The following is a 17,653-nucleotide window of genomic DNA, read 5'->3' on the forward strand; positions in this document are numbered from 1 at the left end:
TTCAGCTTCTGTTTACTTGCTTACAGGCCTTCAAGCCTATGAACACTTATGGTAAATTTGTGTTTGTGACCACTCAAGTACAGAAAGTGTCTTGTAACTTCTAGTACCTGTAAAATCAGCTTGGTATTGTGTTGAAGCAAGTGTCTTGTAACTGCTCTTGTATTAGTGAACTCTCCAGTAATGTTCATGTTTGCAACTGTTTAAGTGACCCTTTAGTAATTTTTTAATGCACAGTGCGTCTATAAAATATTTAGTTCTTTTACTGTGCGACTACTCAAGCAGGCCTGCAGAAAGTCTGGAGAAGTTCATTCATGGCTAAGACACCTGTCAACTTTCCAGCAAATATTGCATTTATGTGCCTGCAACCATAGAAGTGAGCCAGCCCACAGTAGCCCTCCTACTAACCTCCTTAATTGTACCCCTCCCCCCCCCCCGCCCTTGCAGAGGGCTTTTGAAGTTCTTTTACTGGCCGAGGTGCAATTGCAAATTATTTGCTCAACTGAAATGGCCTCGTCACTACACGAAAGTGTCCGTGTTTGCTCTGGTGGCCTTTACCAGAGCTTCTTATGGATGCATAGCGCATTTGCTCTATAAATGGATGATCATACAGCAGCTGTCTGTCTATATATGACAACTGATCTAGTCAAGTAGTTTTGTTAAGGCCTAATGTAGTTGTTACATCTTTAGCATAACTCGTGTTGGTATATGTTACTGAATATAGCTTAGGGAAAGGCTGGCAACTTAAAGCGGCTACCATATCTGAACTGTTCAGCAAATTTTGCATTGATGTGCCTGCGACCACAGAAGTGAGCCCACGGCAAGCCTCGTGATAAGTTCCGTAATGGCCCAACTGCGAATTCTTCAATTTTCTTGCTACCCAAAGTGCATTTGTAAACAGTTTGATTCATGTTCACTTTTACTAACCAAGGCGCGGTATAAATAACTCCTAATGGCTGAGCTTGTGTGATGAAATTATTGAGTTTTATTTGTTTGCATTGCTGGGCTTTAATGAAAACTACTGAGTGCATTTCAGAGTTGGAACTAGTGATCTTCCTGCAACTGTTTTATTGCAATAAATTCTGTATTTTTATTAAGATTGTCAAATGATTTCAGCAGCCTGCAGAACTTAGTTCTGTATCTTCGTTCACGTTAGCACAAAAAAGTATAGCTTGCATATCCTTATGTTTTGAATTAATGCATTTTTATCAAGTTGTACGTAATGTATTTGCTAAGCGTAGCAGGGAATCGTGTACAATGCTTAGCTGCACTGCAGCCTTCATTTAACGTGCTTTGAGATGCGGTGGGCTGCATTCCTGGCTTGTCTCCTGGTACTTCAGCTTTTGCACGACTAAAATATTTGGTTGCCTTATTGGACCACTGGGATGTATCTTCAAGATCCATGCAGTTCCTTTTCATCATTGCCCACAAGCCATCACAAAACCAGGCCAAGCTTACTTTGTTAATGATATGTAAATTGCGGCAGGCTTGCTGCACTGCAAGCGCCCATTCCGAGGAATGTCCCAATTATGGTAATTTATTTTTAAGGTAGCTTACAGGCCCCAAGGGGAGCACTGAGTAGGAGGGGCGTATAATCAATATGGACGCCCTACGGATATCCTAAATCCACAACCAAATGTCCCACAAACATCCTTTGGACGATTGGTAAAATGTCCTAGAAGCGTTTTACATCCTGGTAAAATTGTCCTTAAGATGTACTCTGGATTATGTAATAAGAATAATCCGTAATTAAACATCTCTTGGACGTCTGAATATCCCAGGGACGTTCGAGTGTCCCGTTTCGGATCTCCGTTGGATATTTGTAGGACGTTGGTGCTCCAACGGGTTATCTTCAAAGGTCCTGTGGACGTCTGAATATTTTATTTTGATGTACGATGGACGTTCGTTGTATGCGAAATTCTCTTGCGTCGGACGATCCTATGGACATCCGTAGTACATCATCGGGACTTCTATGGATGTCCGACGGACGTCAAACTATCCCTTGTAGGACGTCCTTTGGACATTCACAGGAGATCTGTGGTACGATGAGCTGGAGGCTTACGAAAAGGGTTCTACTTAAATTGGGGACGACGCAACGAGCTATGGAAAGAAAAATGATGGGTGTAACGTTAAGGGATAAGAAAAGAGCAGATTGGGTAAGGGAAGAAACACCAGTCAATGACGTCTTAGTTGAAATCAAGAAGAAATGGGCATGGGCAGGACATGTAATGAGGAGGGAAGATAACCGATGGTCATTAAGGGTTACGGACTGGATTCCAAGAGAAGGGAAGCGTAGCAGGGGGCGGCAGAAAGTTAGGTGGGCGGATGAGATTATGAAGTTTGCAGGGCCACAATTAGCACATCACCGGCGTAGTTGGAGAAGTATGGGAAAGGCCTTTGCCCTGCAGTGGGCGTAGCCAGGCTGATGATGTAATGCTTCCGCCAGATGCCGCGATCTCGGGCTTAGAGCGCGACGCCACTACTCCACCAAGGCGACTGCCGTTGTTACATAGGAGCTTCTTGACCACTAACTGAATGCCTTTGTTAATATAACACAGCGGGGTGCATTAGATATTGTCGCCAATGTCCTGTAAGATGTGTTTTTCAGAGCTCTCAGTCCTCAAAGCGCTGTAAGGTAATTCCCAGTAGAATACGGTGGGCTCCGGTGAATTCCTCAGGTTCGTATTACCAGCTATTCTTGCTGTTTTCTTAATACACTCCCGTTTGCAAATCATTGTACAGGTTAGCGGGAGGCGAACAAATGTGACGCCAATCAGTGGTCACGTGTTATGCAAGGACATTACCGGTTGATCCGGCTGCGACTGACGAAGGATTGTGGACGGGCAGCTCCTCGGCGGCGTCGATTGCAATGTCAGCGAAGCTCAGCGACGCTTGAAAACAGTAGACGGAGAACCATCTGAACTCGTTCCAATGGCGGCCGTCTGGCAGCTTGAGGACGACATCTTTCCCGCCATACCAGCCAAGCTTGGAATCCCTGCGGCACAAAGACTCTGCTGAGGTTGTTGCCGCAAGGTCGGTTCTACAAACTCGGCTGCCACTCTCTGCGCCGTCACTTGACACAAATCGGCAAAGGCCCGAATAGCGTGCTACATTACACTGGCTGAGGTTGTCAACATGCAGTGTTACGACGGAAGACCGCATCTCCAAAGTCCACTGGAGGAAAGTAAAAAATAACCGTGCATCACACTGACTGGATTCGCTTTGCTCCACGTGTTTTGCTTAAAGCGGCGATTCACTTGAACGAACGAGCGCCTCGTTTAAATTTAAAACGAAACTAACGTGCTGCTGGCCGCGTATGCTTTGCCAGCCGTGCCCCAGCTTTGTGCGCGCGCAGTGAGTTGTTTAGCCCCGGGAGGTTAGCCAGCGCCACTTGCGTTAAAGGGGGAAGCGGTACTCTGAGCGGAGGCACTATGCGAACTGGCGAACTCGTATGCAACCGGACGACGTTTAGGCTGCCATGATAAGCGAGCAGAATAAGGCTGTTACTTGCGAGCACATGAAGTCAGCAGCCATATGAGAATTTAAATTGCATTCTCCTCGGTTGAAAGACCAATCTTACCATGAATGGAACTGGCTAGCACCCCGAGTGGTTAGAAGACCAAGGTCGTTAGTTGAAATGTTTCACTCACCTAATGCGAAAAATGTGGCCGCGGCTTGCACTAACGACAAGTTGTCTTTTTCGACCCTATTGCCACTTTCTTTTTTATTTACGCATTTCAAAACACTTTATGCCCTCTTCTGGTGGGTTTATAGCAGCTAGTCGACTTTCTACACATGTGCACTGGAGACATCTTTTGTCGGGCGATGGACTGATCCCCTTTCGGTGATTTTTCATTCATAATAAGCTGTCCCGTATAAGCGCACGAAAGTGAATAAACAATGCGAAATGCAGGGAAGGGTCCACAGAGTGCTTGCACATTTGTGCCACGCAAAGCAGGTAAATATGAAATGCTGTTATCGTGGCGGCAAGGCAGCCAACACCGAAGGAGCATCAGACTGAATGAGCATACAGGCGAGCCCTCTCTCTAATGCCATAGTTATAGCATATTCTGGGTGGCGCCAGGACCTTGCATGCTTCGATATCCGAAACAAGGGGATAGCTGCGTCCGTTGCTCCTATACTACAAATACATTGCGCTGGCACATGCAGAGCGCATACAAGTCCAGTCATGATATCGTTTTACTATTAATTGCGCCTGTCTCTTTAATTGGTTCAGCGCGACCGACACATGCGACTTATTACTCACTTGCCATTTTCGTCGAGAAGCTTCACCATGTCCGCTTGTCTGGCATTCACGCTCGGAGCTACCACGAAGAAGGCGGCTGCGAAGAGATGATACGCCGTGTTAGGCCGCCAATGGTAGCCACTCTCCCAGAACAGCATGTTACCATATCTTGGGTATCTTGCCAAATATTTTCTGCTCGTTTGACAAAGTTCCTTGGCAAGATCACCGAAGCACAAAATCCTTTTCTCCGGCCTCTGAGGCTTTTCCATCTGCCGCGCAGCACCTTCATAGCGGATATTAGAAAAATACATTGTATTTTTCTGAATACATTGTATTTTTCACTCTATACAGCAACAGTGGCGTCGGCATGTAGAGAATTCAGTCCTGCAAGTGTGGAATATTCCAAATAAGCATAGGAGGCTCCTCTTCATCCACACGCATACATCGTATCACAGGCAGCCGATCTGTAGCAGCAGTTTGTCAGGACCACACGGACTCCATTCTTGCAGCACTTGCACGATTAAAAGAAGGTTTCTTGTACTTTGTTCTTTCACAATATGTCATTTAATGCACAAGCTCTTCCGGTTACTGCCTTTCCCACCCCATTTCTCTCTCACTCACTTCATCCGTGCCTCTCTGCCGGATATTTCTGCTGTTCACAGCCCTGTACAACTGCACAGCCCACGTATACGCATGCGAAACCCGAACATGGGCCGCCGTCATATAGTAGATGGCCCGACCACTCGGCAATTGCAAGCAAGCCCGAGCCAGCTTCTTATCACCTTGAGTTAACATTGGCGGCAATTTTAGAAGAGGAGAAATCCGGCTGGCTGGCAGCACATCTTCGGAATCGCCGTCGCTGAACTAGATAACCAGACTCTGCTCGCGAAAAACGCCTCAGCGAGCACATGTCTTACTGTTAACTGCGTACTTTTGAAGACATTTTTGCCACAGTTAATCACATTATATTATGATAATCTGGCAGCATATTTTATCTGTGCTTTTCTTTCTTTTTTAAAATCAAGAAAGGGGCTGACAGATGGAATAGCACGCTGTGGTATAAAAGCCTCTCTTTTACTTTTTTGTTCTTTTCTTTTCTCTTGGTGTTCCCCCCCCCCCTTTTCTTTCCTCTTTCTTTTCTTTTCTCACCCGCCGTGGTTGCTCAGTGGCTATGGTGTTGGGCTGCTGAGCACGAGGTCGCGGGATCGAATCCCGGCCACGGCGGCCGCATTTCGATGGGGGCGAAATGCGAAAACACCCGTGTGCTTAGATTTAGGTGCACGTTAAAGAACCCCAGGTGGTCAAAATTTCCGGAGTCCTCCACTACGGCGTGCCTCATAATCAGAAAGTGGTTTTGGCACGTAAAAACCCCAAATATTATTATTATTTTCTTTTCTCCCCGCATTCCCACTCTCCCGCTCGCGTCCCCTCGTCTTGGGAACCACGCTTACAGACGTCAGACGACAGCGCTCATTCTCATTGAAACCTCTCCCTTTACAACCAGCCGCCACCGACAGCAACCACACGTGACGTCACTGCACTAACCCGTTAAAGCTAACATGCCGAGGATGATGAGGCCGCCTTTGATTAAGATAGGTCCTCCTATCGAAACGTTGGCCAGTCTTTCATTTTTGTATTTTTACACGAAAAACTGGTTGTTTTATTGCGATATATAGCAATTATATAGGCACTCCAGGTGAATTTCCAGCGTCGCTGCGATGTTCCGTATAAAATCTAAGTGCGATAATTATCGCGGCCACGCGCTGTACCCCGTAGGTGCGAGCGACAGTGTGAGACGGTGAGCGTAGACAAGACGCTCGCTCGCTCGCGCAAGGGCGGAAGGCAGGGAGGAAGAGCGCCGTCTTCCACCGCCCGCAAGGCAGGGAGGGTGCGTATGGCGCGGTTGACCGCGCTGGTCCTACACGCTGAAAAAAGTGCGCACCCTCTGAGGCCACAGCAATAATCGTCATCGATTGCTTTATTTACCACTTCGCGCCCGGTGCTTCCAGGTCACCAACGGCGCTTTATCAACTCGACATTGCATTCTGCACAGGAGAAAGTAGGGAGCACAGAGTTTTCAAGAAAGAAAACAGAAGCAAGACAGATGAGGATTAGTGTTGTGGGTCAAGTCCCAAAGGATGCAAACTTCTTTAAGAGTTTATCTTGAAACCATCTGCGGTGGGTACATAGTCTAGTGTTTTTCGGAGAGTGAAAGAAGCCTGCAAATGAACCAAAAATTGCCGCCCGACTGGCCGCTCGAGTTAGCGGGCTTCTTTAATGCTGGGAAAAACACTTTTATGAAGCACGTATTGATCAAAAGAAAGCCGCATGAGTACTTTTTCATGTCACTCTACAATTTTCTCATTGACACTTTTCACCTAATTATAATATGAGAGAAGTTAATTTAGATAATTAAGGCTCATTATCTAATTAGACGGAATAAAAAACAATTTAAGCATCTCAAGGCGACAGGAAACAGGATTACCTTGGTTCTGTCCAGCTACGTGGCATTCGCATATTTTTAAACTCTGGCTTAAGTTAGCTATATATATATATATATATATATATATATATATTATACGCACGCAAACGCACACACACACACCCACACTAACGTTAGCCATAATTTAAAAATATGCCAATGCACGCTGAGGCGACGGACAAAATTGATGTTGCTGATTATTCTTTGGAGTCACATTATTTTTTGTATTGCGCCAATTGCATACTTAGTCAAGATTAATTAACTAAATTCTGAATCAATTAAGTCAGGCAAAAGATTCCAAATAGGAAGTACTAGAGCACTTTGCAAAACGTCCTTACGGAGCTTCTAACTTTTTATCTATTAAGTATTAGTGTTTTTTTGCTTACTGCAGATGCCCACGAAATACAAAAAAAAGATGGCTTGTCACATGTGTGCTTGTGCGATGGGATTTGAGCGCTCCCAAACGCTCCGCGTACAAATGAACATAGCATTTCACCGGCTGTGCTGCCGCCAAGGTAAATACACCTGGTAGCGAAGCTTCCATAGGAGCCCATACGTTCAAAACATGGCGGTCCATCGGCGGTTCATGGGGCTTAGCGCCATCTGTATGTGGTGGGAACACTTCCGGCTGAATAAAAAGTAATGTGAAGCCATGTCCGTTAAAAGCAGAAGTGACGTCATTTTCTTTTCGAAGGCGCGAAATTTGTTTTGTTGGCCTGCTTTTGGAACTACATATTCGAATGCCCCGCCATTCGACTTGATGGGCGTTTCGAGCTTTCAGCGCGGAAAGCGATGAAGGAAAATCCAGCCGTACGGTTGTCGAAATCGCACCCCTGCACAGAACATACTTTCTTTGGAGGCCGACGAAAGTTTTAGGTGCGGAGTGCTGATCCTATCGTCGGACGCCAAGCTCGTCGGCCGGCGCAGTCGCACGAAAACAACTACCCCATCATCTGGCGGTCGTAACTCACTACTTTTGACTGAACAGATTAAGGAGCGATGAAGCTACCCGCGTCACCAAATTCAGGCAAACTTCGACAAGCAAGAAAGCACAAACTGTGAGGGGGGCGTCTTTCAAAATGCGACCTTGACGAGTGCGCCTTTCCGCCCATTTCAAGACGTGCATTGCATTGCGAGTGATAGTGGCCTCAACGCCCCCTGTAACGATGGGCGCCGAAAATAAATGCATTTATTAATAATAAAAAAATTGAATAAACTTGTATTTTCTTAACTCGTCACGAATATATAAAGCTGACCAGGAAGTTTATTTTCGTTGAATGAATCTAACTGTGTCTCGCTTAAATTTAAAAAAACGCTTTTTTCTTTCCCAATGTTTGTTCCCTCCAAACATAGTCGCGCTTCAATCGCTGCTCCCATAACCCCCCTTGCTGATGTCGGTGACAATCTGCACTGAACCGCTTTTCCCCCGAAGCTTCGCGACCTATTTGGATAGACCTTGCTGCCGCTGCGCCTGCTTATCGCTAGCACGAACGGCCGCGAGGGAAGCTCATCGGTGGCGCAAATCGCACAGCCAATGCCTCCGTCATTACCCTGTCACCTTTAAAGCGGCAGAACACCCCGCTGGATGCTATGTTCGATTGTGGGAGAAATGTTTGGAAGCGCTGCAATCACGACGCGCAAGCAGGCAGGTGGTCGTTTTTTTTTTTAATTTCGCAGGCATCTGCTGTGAGCAGATGCCCGCAATATATATATATATATATATATATATATATATATATATATATATACAGGGTGTCCCAGCTAACTGGGATCAAGATATTGCAAAAGCCTAAAACCTATGCGTTCTTCAGAACAGAAATCACGTGGATGCTGTTAGCGTTTATGTAACCTTACAGTACCATTTTTTTGCTAGTCTTCTTTTTTTGAGTAATTAGCAGAGATAAATTAACTATTTAAATGTAGCTTGAAACGTTCAGGCGTCAATAGGAAAGTTGTGGAGCTTCACAAATATTGCCCAACCCAGGCACTTCCAACGAGATAGACTTAGCGTGGCCGTTCTTACTCGGGAAAAACGGAAGCCCGCGGAGTTTAAAAAATACCACGTGACAGCACGCTCTGTGCGCCCGAATGCGCCTAAAAAATGCGCCGCGATTACAGCTCTCTCACGAGTGATATATAAAAGCATCGCCAGCGCCGCGCCTTCTCTTCACTTACGAGAAAGGGCTTCAACCTCCGCTCGGCTCCGACATTAATGGCAGCGGCTGGCGACGGCGCTCAGAAAAAGCGCTTCGTCAGCCGCGCTCGCGCCGGTCGCCGAAGAACGCGCCGTCATCAGCCGTTTATTGCGATATGACGAGAAGAGCAATATTTTTTTTCCAGCGTTCAAGTCGATGCGGAATCGAAAATACACACACAAAACATGCATCATACATCTGGAACTTGTGCCAGAGCGAGCATCATTTGTTACAACGCCGCTTTTCTTCCAAGCTGTGCCAGCGGCTAGATGCATGTGAGCTCGACTATTACTGTCGTGCAGCGCGACCGTTTCGAAGAATTCGTTTGCAGTGCCTAAAGCATGCCGTACTCAAGCGAGCAGAAGGCGAATATGGTCTTAGCCTTGGGAGCGGTACGAGGCGACAAGAGGAAAGCTGCCAAGGCAGCGCTGGATTAAAGGGAAACTGAAGAGTCTGTCGAATTCAATAAGACGCTCATATACGGACGCGGGAACCTTATAAACCATGCAGGTAAAATTTGGGGGGGGGGGGGGGATTTCTCAGTTAGGAGCGACGTAATCACCGGTTAAACTTGCGCTGTCGCTGCGCTCCCCGTCGAGCGCCGGGCGCTGCTGCTGACGCTCACGATGCGGCCGGAAACCGGAAACGGCGGCGTAGTGACGTCAGCACTGGTGTTCCGTTCCTTCGCAGTCTCCGTGACCGTGCCTGACCATAGGGTAACATAGTAAACGACAAGAGCGGACACTCGAGCCGTTTCGCGGCCGAGCTGTGGAGCTTCGCCGATTCCGCTAGGTGGCAGAGCACATCAAGAAAAATGCGGCTGTGGCTGCGGCTGCGGCTAGCAGCTTGACAGGCGACCCGACCACTGGGCACGACCCAACATGTGCGAAGCCTAGTCGAACCGCGTCGCCGGGCTCTTTCTGTAAAATGCACCTGAGCATCCTTGTTGGCTCCTTCTGCCAGCGTCTGCTTCGTCGCCGTTTCATGGTAAGGACACAGCAAGTTCTTTTGCGCGTCTTTAACGACTTATTCATTTCGCATTTCGTTATGTCACTGTTAGCCGCATGAACGAGTGACGGCGGCCTTGCATCCATGAACAGCTGCTGCCCATTTGCTACGCTGACTTTCATTTCGTATTCATTCTTTTTATGCGCAGCAATAAGCGGTGATGCTAGCGATAACAGCTATGCGGCAGCGTCCGAGCTGCGAGGCACGTTCGATACAATGACGAAGTTTGAAAATAAAATCGTTCTTTAAGAAATGCGGCCTATGAACACACACCGTTCGGTCCAGAGAGCTTTATGATACGCGCGGCGACTGCTGAAAAAGTATGGTGCTCCACTTTTGCAAAATAAATGTAATTATTTTTAACGCGGTGCACGTGCAATATTTGCAGTATGGCAATAATGCGCTCTCTCCCAACCTCTGTAGCAGGCTATGTGCGCTCGAGCGTTGCTAGCTGTTCTGCATTGGGCTGAAGATACTTGCTTTCGTGTTTTAATTGTGTATGGAGTCGTTACCGTACATAGAAAGTTCCTTGTTTCTTAGTATTTATAACCGCGCTTGCTTAACCAAAAAAAAAAATACGCACTACACGAAGGAACGTAGCATCTCTACTATAAAGCTTTGCAGGCTCCAGTATTGCTTATATGAAGGAAGGTAGCGTCTACATTCAATAGATTTGAAGCCTCTAGTATTGCTTACCTTCTGTCGATCATTCTACGTATTGCCGGAATCTCCACCATTTCCTCAAAATACACTGTACAGCCAAAGGACATCATGCATACTCAAGGGCAAAATTCCAAGTATCAGAAGACGATTGCAAGGCTTCGAAGATAGCAGGTGAACACACAAAGTGCCTAACACAAAGTGCCTAATTGCAGCTGTTTAAAGGGACACTAAAGTGAAACAATAAATCAGTTCAGACTAATGAAGCATTGTTTGAGAACCCTGCAGGCAGTCATTTCAAAAGAATAGTTGGATTATTAGATGAGAAAATGAAGGTCCAAGTATTAGTATTTGAATTTCGCGCCGAAACGTCAGCGTGACGTCAGGGATCCCAAAGTATGTTTTCGCATTTGGACCGCGCTGGCTGAATAAAGGTTACCTAAACTTGCCATGTTTAATATTTGGTTCCTTTAGAACACAATGTAGTCAATCTGTACCGCTACATATAGTTAGTAGGCCCTGGAAGATGCCATCAAATTCCAAGACGTCACAGCCCCCAGATGCGGGAACTTAAGCAGGCGTCGCCACCCGTATTTCGTTCTTGCGCTTTTTCTGGCTTACCAAACGTCTTAGCGTTGTAAGAGTGGTGTTTTTGGTGTTGTAGAACGGTAATTGACTGATGCAGAAGAAATCATTTTTCACTTTAGTGTCCCTTTAATGATGGACACACATTCGAGATGATGTTGGTGCATGCTCAATTATTTTTGCAGCCATTTTATTTCGGCACGCTACCATTCACATAATTTCGCTTCCATAATTCCCCCTCCTTCGCAGCAGTACAAGAAAAAACCTCATATATTTTTTTTTGCTTCTAAAACAATCCCATTTTGAGCAAATTAATTGCCGTCGTGTATATGAAGTTTTTTTTTCATTATCTGGATAGTTGCAACACGTCTTTTATGTGTTTTGCTTGTGCAAAGTTATTGCCATCACGCCATTAATTTCCGACTATTTTCCATTATACCGGTGTCACACGACCGCTTTCGATCGCGATCAAGTCCGATGCGGATTAAAATTCGCGACTGCTATTGGCGCGCGCAGCTTGCGCAAAAGAACCAATCCTGACCGACAAATTCAAATCGGATTGGGCTTGATCGCGTCTAAAAGTGCGCCGTGTGACACCCGTATTACTTGCAATTCGCTGTTTCTTCCCATTTTCATGTATCTGCCTCTTACAATCTTGCTGCAATAAATTGCTGTCTGCTATTTTCGTGTTCTTGACTGTGCAGCAAGTTCATTTATATTTAAGGAACACGGCACATTTATTTACGATACACCTTTTGGCGTGAGTTACCAGACGTACAATATCATAAGCGATAAAGTTCTACTTCCTCAACAGTTGGCATGATTGTTACGCTAAGTTACAGCTTTAAACCGCAAATATGAATTTAAATGAGACTAACATGAGTGAAACACCTTTGCGCGCTTGTCGTCACAACATATAAATAGCCGCACAAGCGCCTGCATGAAATCACGCGATTAAAAAAAAATATGGGCCACAAGAAAGAAAAAGAATACTAAAAACGAAACTGAAATTAGGGCCTCCGAGATTTGGCAGCGTGCGCAATCATCTTGGAGGCTGGCGCGTTTCGCCGATTCCGCTATGTGCGCTGAGAGCCAAAGTCGGCACGAGCACATCATAAATGTATTTCGCCGCTCTTTCTGCGCATGCGCGAGGAGCAGTGGTCGCGAGAGAGAAATGTGGGGACTTTCGGTCCTTGAGATTTCTATTCGCCTAGGTACTACAGAGAAGGAAGTTAGCCCCGTTCGTCCCCAGCTCGGCTGGGGACGAACGCAATCGACAGAATGCGTGGTCGGCAAGGCGAAGAAGCCGCGTCCAAGTTGAGTTTGTTGCTATTTTGTTGTGACGGTAGCGTATTAAATTTTTGTGGTCGCAGGGGGATACGTTTGGAAGTGATGTGTCTTCTCGGATGACTTTAGTGGCAAAGCATTACATCGTGCCGATGCATTGTTCACTAGTGTCGTTGAGCAAGGTCAGCATACCGCACACTTTAGCAGATTCGCGGGAACGGAAACAGTTTATATGAATTCGACTGCCGTGCCGATGCGAGTTTGTTGCTCTTTTTTTTTTTTTGCGGCGGTTTCATATTACATTCTGATAGTCGCAGGGGGATACGTTTGGACGTGAGGCGTTTTCTCAGATGACTTTAATGGCAAAGCATTACGTCGCGCCGATAGATTGTTCATTAGTGTCGTTGAGCATACTACACACTTCAGGGGAATCGCGGGAACGGAAACAGCTTATGAATTCAACTGCCGCACCGATGCATTAGTTTTAATGTAACTGAGCATATAACAGACTTGGAGATTCGTGGGAATAGAACATTTTGTACTCTGTATGTGAAAGTACTAAAACTTGCGTCGCCATGCAATCTGAGCCGTAGATCGTTGCGTGAGCTGTACAGCCACACTGGCAAAACACTGTGCCCTGCGGATGAATACGGAACAAATGTATGCTAAAGAAAAATGGTCGACATGCAATTTCATAGCAGTAGACCCTTGTGAATGCTGTACAGTAACACTGATATTGGCTACGTGGTTTGTGCAATGAGCGAGCTCTTCCAGATTCAGAAAAGATTTAAGACCGGAGGAAAATTTCTCAAACTACAAGACGGCATTCTGATTTGATAAATCATAGTTTGGATGTTTCCAATAGAAGCACCTGCTGTGCACCAATGGAAACTAAGTTGCAGTAAAAGTTGGACTTCAGAAAGTAAATGCGTCAACATTACACCAACGATAAACGCAATTCCACTACATGGATGACTTGCCTTGTATGAAAACATTGTTTTCACCATTTGCTCTCCTGTTGGCCACATAAGCATTGCGGATTAAGGCGAAGTCTAACTGTTTAGTGCAATGCGTTTGTCACTGGCTGACCACAAATGAATCGCTATCAATGTCGTATGATTAGCATCAAAAAGTTTTCCTCAGCTCCTACTTTGCGACTGATGTGCTGGCTGTGCTTACATAGGTGCGGATCCACCTCCAGAGGGTCATCACTCAATTGCATTTTCTTTCTTTCTTTTTACAGGAGAGTGGACACCTGCATAAATAGCGTTTTTTGACTGACTGCACATATGTTACCAGGCTTTCTATCAATCTTTTAAATCACCCACACAGGCGTACGTTATCCTCTTCATTTAGTAAACAGGGATAAACGTCGACAAAATGATGCAGCTCAAATAGCTGGAACGTGTGTGCGTTTTCTATCCGCAGTGACGGACAAGATGGCTCGAGCGTTGCACAATGCCGTTTGCCTAAATTCAGCTTCGCCGTAAGGCACCAGTTTCGCGCAATCAAGCATGCGCAGTGTATTGCGGTGAAGTATACCAACAGTGGAAAGCGGCCACTGTCAGAAGATATAGTGTGCGCACCTTCCGTCACGTCTCCTGTCGCAGTACAAGCACGGAGACGCTGAACAAGTGTACTGGCAGGCCTTCAGAGCTATTTCGCACGCGGTTGTAGCGATCTGAGCCCTTGTTTCGCCCACATAGAGCTCCCCGCGTATATGAGCTAGACATCGTAACAGCCGGGATTAGTAATACGCTCTCCTTCATTAATTACCCTTGCGCACAAGCACCTCAGAATCGCTACGAATCTGCACCACGTAGCCAATATCAGTGTTACTGTACAGCTTTCCAAGGGTCTACTGCTATTAAATTGCATGACGACCATTTTTCTTTAGCATACATTTGTTCCGTATTCCTCCGCAGGGCGTAGTGTTTTGCTAGTGTGGCTGTACAGCTTTCACAATGATTTACGGCTCAGATTGCATGGCGACGCAAGTTTTAGTACTTTCACATACAGAGTACAAAATGTTCCATTTCCACGAATCTCCAAGAGTGTTGTATGCTCAGTTAAATTAAGAACTAATTCATCGGCACGGCAGTTGAATTCACAAACTGTCTCCGTTCCCGCGATTCCCCTGAAGTGTGTGGTATGCTTAACGACACTAATGAACAATGCATCAGCACGACGTAATGTTTTGTCATTAAAGTATTCCGAGAAAACGCCTCACGTCCAAACGTATCCCCCTGCGACTATCAGAATTTAATATGAAATCGCCGCAAAAAAACAAAAAAGCAACAAACTCGCATCGGCACGGCAGTCGAATTCATAAACTGTTTCCGTTCCCTCGAATCTCCTGAAGTGTGCGGTATGCTGACCTTGCTCAACGACAGTAATGAACAATGCATCGGCACGATGGAATGCTTTGCCACTAAAGTCATGCGAGAAGACACCTCACTTCCAAACGTATCCCCCTGCGACTATGAACATTTAATATGCTACCGTCGCAACAAAATAGCAACAAACTCACCTTGGACAAGGTTTCTTCGCCTTGCCGGCCGCGCATTCTGTCGATTGTGTTGCCAGCTTGGCTAGGGACGAACGGAGCTAACAACTTTCTTCTCCGTAGTACCTAGGCGAAAAGAAATCTCAAGGACCGAAAGTCCCCACATTTCTCTCTCGCTACCACTGCTCCTCGCGCATGCGCAGAAAGAGCGGGGAAATCCATTCGTTATGGGCTCGTAAAGTCGGCCACAGGCGCAAGAACGGCACCGAGAGCGGCGCTGCTGCGCCGTAAAATCCCTAAATAATTTCAAAGTAGAGAAAGACTTTGATCCAGACGACGACGCCAGCGCTAGGCTGATCGGTGACATGTGACCTTGCTCCGCCCCTTTGCCGCCATGAAAGTTCCGGCGCGCTGGGCGAAGTGCGCGCGTTTCGCCTGTTGCGCTATGCACATCGCTGCGATGATTTCGTTCCGGGAGTGCCGAAATGCCTTGTTGCTGTACGGTTGGGTGCCGAAACCGGACGAAGGATGGCAAAAAGTTATTTTGAATGCCACGCGGAAACCAGAACCTAACCTGAAGAAAGTATGGTTGCACAGAATTGGGACGGAAAGACAACCATTGGTAACTGCACGACTATGCTAGGAAAGTAACGCATAGCGATACGAAGGTGCGAGGGAAAGTATAAAAGTGGGTGTGCAGAGCTGCGATAGTATTTCGTTCTCACAGATGAATGTTGACGGCCGAAGTATGTGGAGATTATTGATTTTAGTGCATTATGAGCCCGTTGACTTAGCAAGTGCAATATGACCTGACATGCAAGTAAATAGTGGGGTAGAAGCGCATTTACTCGCTGACAAATATCCGCATTGCGTTACGTGCGATAAAAAATCACAAATTTCAGCAGCGAATTATACTTTTACACTTTCCTGTGTTTGTGCGCGCCTTGCTAACTGCGCTTTACAATATGTCTAAAAAGTTATTTCCAACTCTGCATATGCAAATCGTATTTTGTGCATTGCATATGTGAATAAATATATTCCTAAGAGCCCACATTACTCTGCTTTTAAAAACAAATACTGCATAGCCATTGCTACTGGCCATCCAATAATAAAGTATAATACAATATATCAAAGTACATTACATACACCTGCGAGCTCGTTCCTTCCAAGTTTCCCTTACACTCGAAGATGTTTCAGTAATCGGCGATGCCATTTTACTGATGAAGAACACACACCTGCAAATTAACATAAAAAGAAACGCCAGAAGCGATACACGGATCGCCAGCAAAACACAGTGCAGTAATAGCGATGCGAATTCGCGTGCGTTTCGTATGAGGGACCTATAATTCTTACGTGGCTTTAGCGGTGCACGGAGGCGAAAAAGCATAAACACAACAATGCGCGACATGATTCAAGTTTACGTGGCGACGTCGCACGGTTCACGAGAACAGACAACCGCATTCACAGACGCGCACACACTACGCTCGATGTTGGTGTGCCGCGAGATTAGATCGCGCTGGCAGCCCGACCACGATTGAGGACACTCGCTGACACGATCCATACCGCCACTTCAGAATGTCACGTACGACAGTTGCACTGGCTCGTAGCACTGATTGGCACTCAGCCACAAAATACAACAGTCGTCGTGTAATCGCTACACGACAGACACACTCAGCGGCAAGAAGACTGTTGGCGCACTCGTTTCCACACACACGCAGCATGTTGTTTAGTTGCCGTGAGGGTCGCATGTTTCAGCGACGTTATGTCGAAAGGTTTTCGGTCCAAGCGACTGTCAGCCTTCTTTCTTACACGAATCATTCGTTCAAAGTAACCGCTATGCGTACGCAGCCCACTTACAAGCAAAGAAATTTACAGAGCAAACGGGATTAAGCGCAAGCAATCACCAAGGTTCGCGCGCTGATTGAGCGCAAACGAACGAAAGGTAAACATGCGGAATCGAGGCGATCAAGCCCTCATTACGCTCTCTTGAGCATTTTTCTTTCAGCGCTCATTTGAAATTAAAGGACCAGATTTAGCAGTTCGGGCCCTTCTTTCGTTTTTCACCATAGTCAGGCAACAGTAGGTTTTATTCCCGCGCATGCGCAGATATATTTTCACCTCACGAATGCCGCGGCGCCGCGGTTTAGCTTGGGCGACGTCTGCTACAGGAACTTCCTAGGTGTCGCGCGCGGCAGATGTCGCTACCTCATTATAGAGGGACCTTACTGCGCCGTAGTGCTCCTGTATTGGCGGCGAAGAGTTACGGAGTCGCCATCTATCGGAAGCGCTTCGCTGGCGTAGTATGAGGGATCGCGCGGCGCGCTCCTCATAGGTTTTGCTGTCAGCGCTCACTAAAAACACCACACGCGAGCTCTCCCGGATATTTCTGTAAGTACTTTCGGAACGAGAGAAGTTGTTTACTGTCTAAATAATAATCTTGGGCAAACTGAAAGCACACAATCGTTTACAGACGCTATCTCTTTACCGAATACGTACAGTGAACGCCACTGCGCGCGGTCGCCGCGATGGAGTCTCCCGAACCGGCTTCTTGCGTGAAAGGTAGGTAAACGCTGAGAGCAAACTATGTGAAGTATGCTCTTATAGTATTTGTACAACTAAATGGAGCGTAATAGAATGAAGCCTCAATGCAGCGATCGCACAGATTCACAGCGACCGACTGCGCGTCT

At 46.4% G+C, this 17,653-nt stretch overlaps 1 protein-coding gene across 1 annotated transcript in view; it reads right to left on the reverse strand.

The window, feature by feature from the left end:
- The window catches only part of LOC142566289 (protein Skeletor, isoforms B/C-like), a 201,724-nt gene that overhangs the window by 18,671 nt on the left and 165,400 nt on the right, over nucleotides 1–17,653 (reverse strand). The window contains exons 6-7 of the mRNA XM_075677183.1: nucleotides 4,265–4,340; nucleotides 2,802–2,992 (exon numbers count right to left, since the gene is read on the reverse strand). Coding sequence (XP_075533298.1) covers nucleotides 2,802–2,992; nucleotides 4,265–4,340 — 267 coding nt within the window. The remainder of the gene's footprint in view (nucleotides 1–2,801; nucleotides 2,993–4,264; nucleotides 4,341–17,653) is intronic.

Source organism: Dermacentor variabilis, unplaced genomic scaffold (genome assembly GCF_050947875.1).
Source record: "Dermacentor variabilis isolate Ectoservices unplaced genomic scaffold, ASM5094787v1 scaffold_12, whole genome shotgun sequence".
NCBI classification, from domain to species: Eukaryota; Metazoa; Arthropoda; class Arachnida; order Ixodida; family Ixodidae; genus Dermacentor; species Dermacentor variabilis.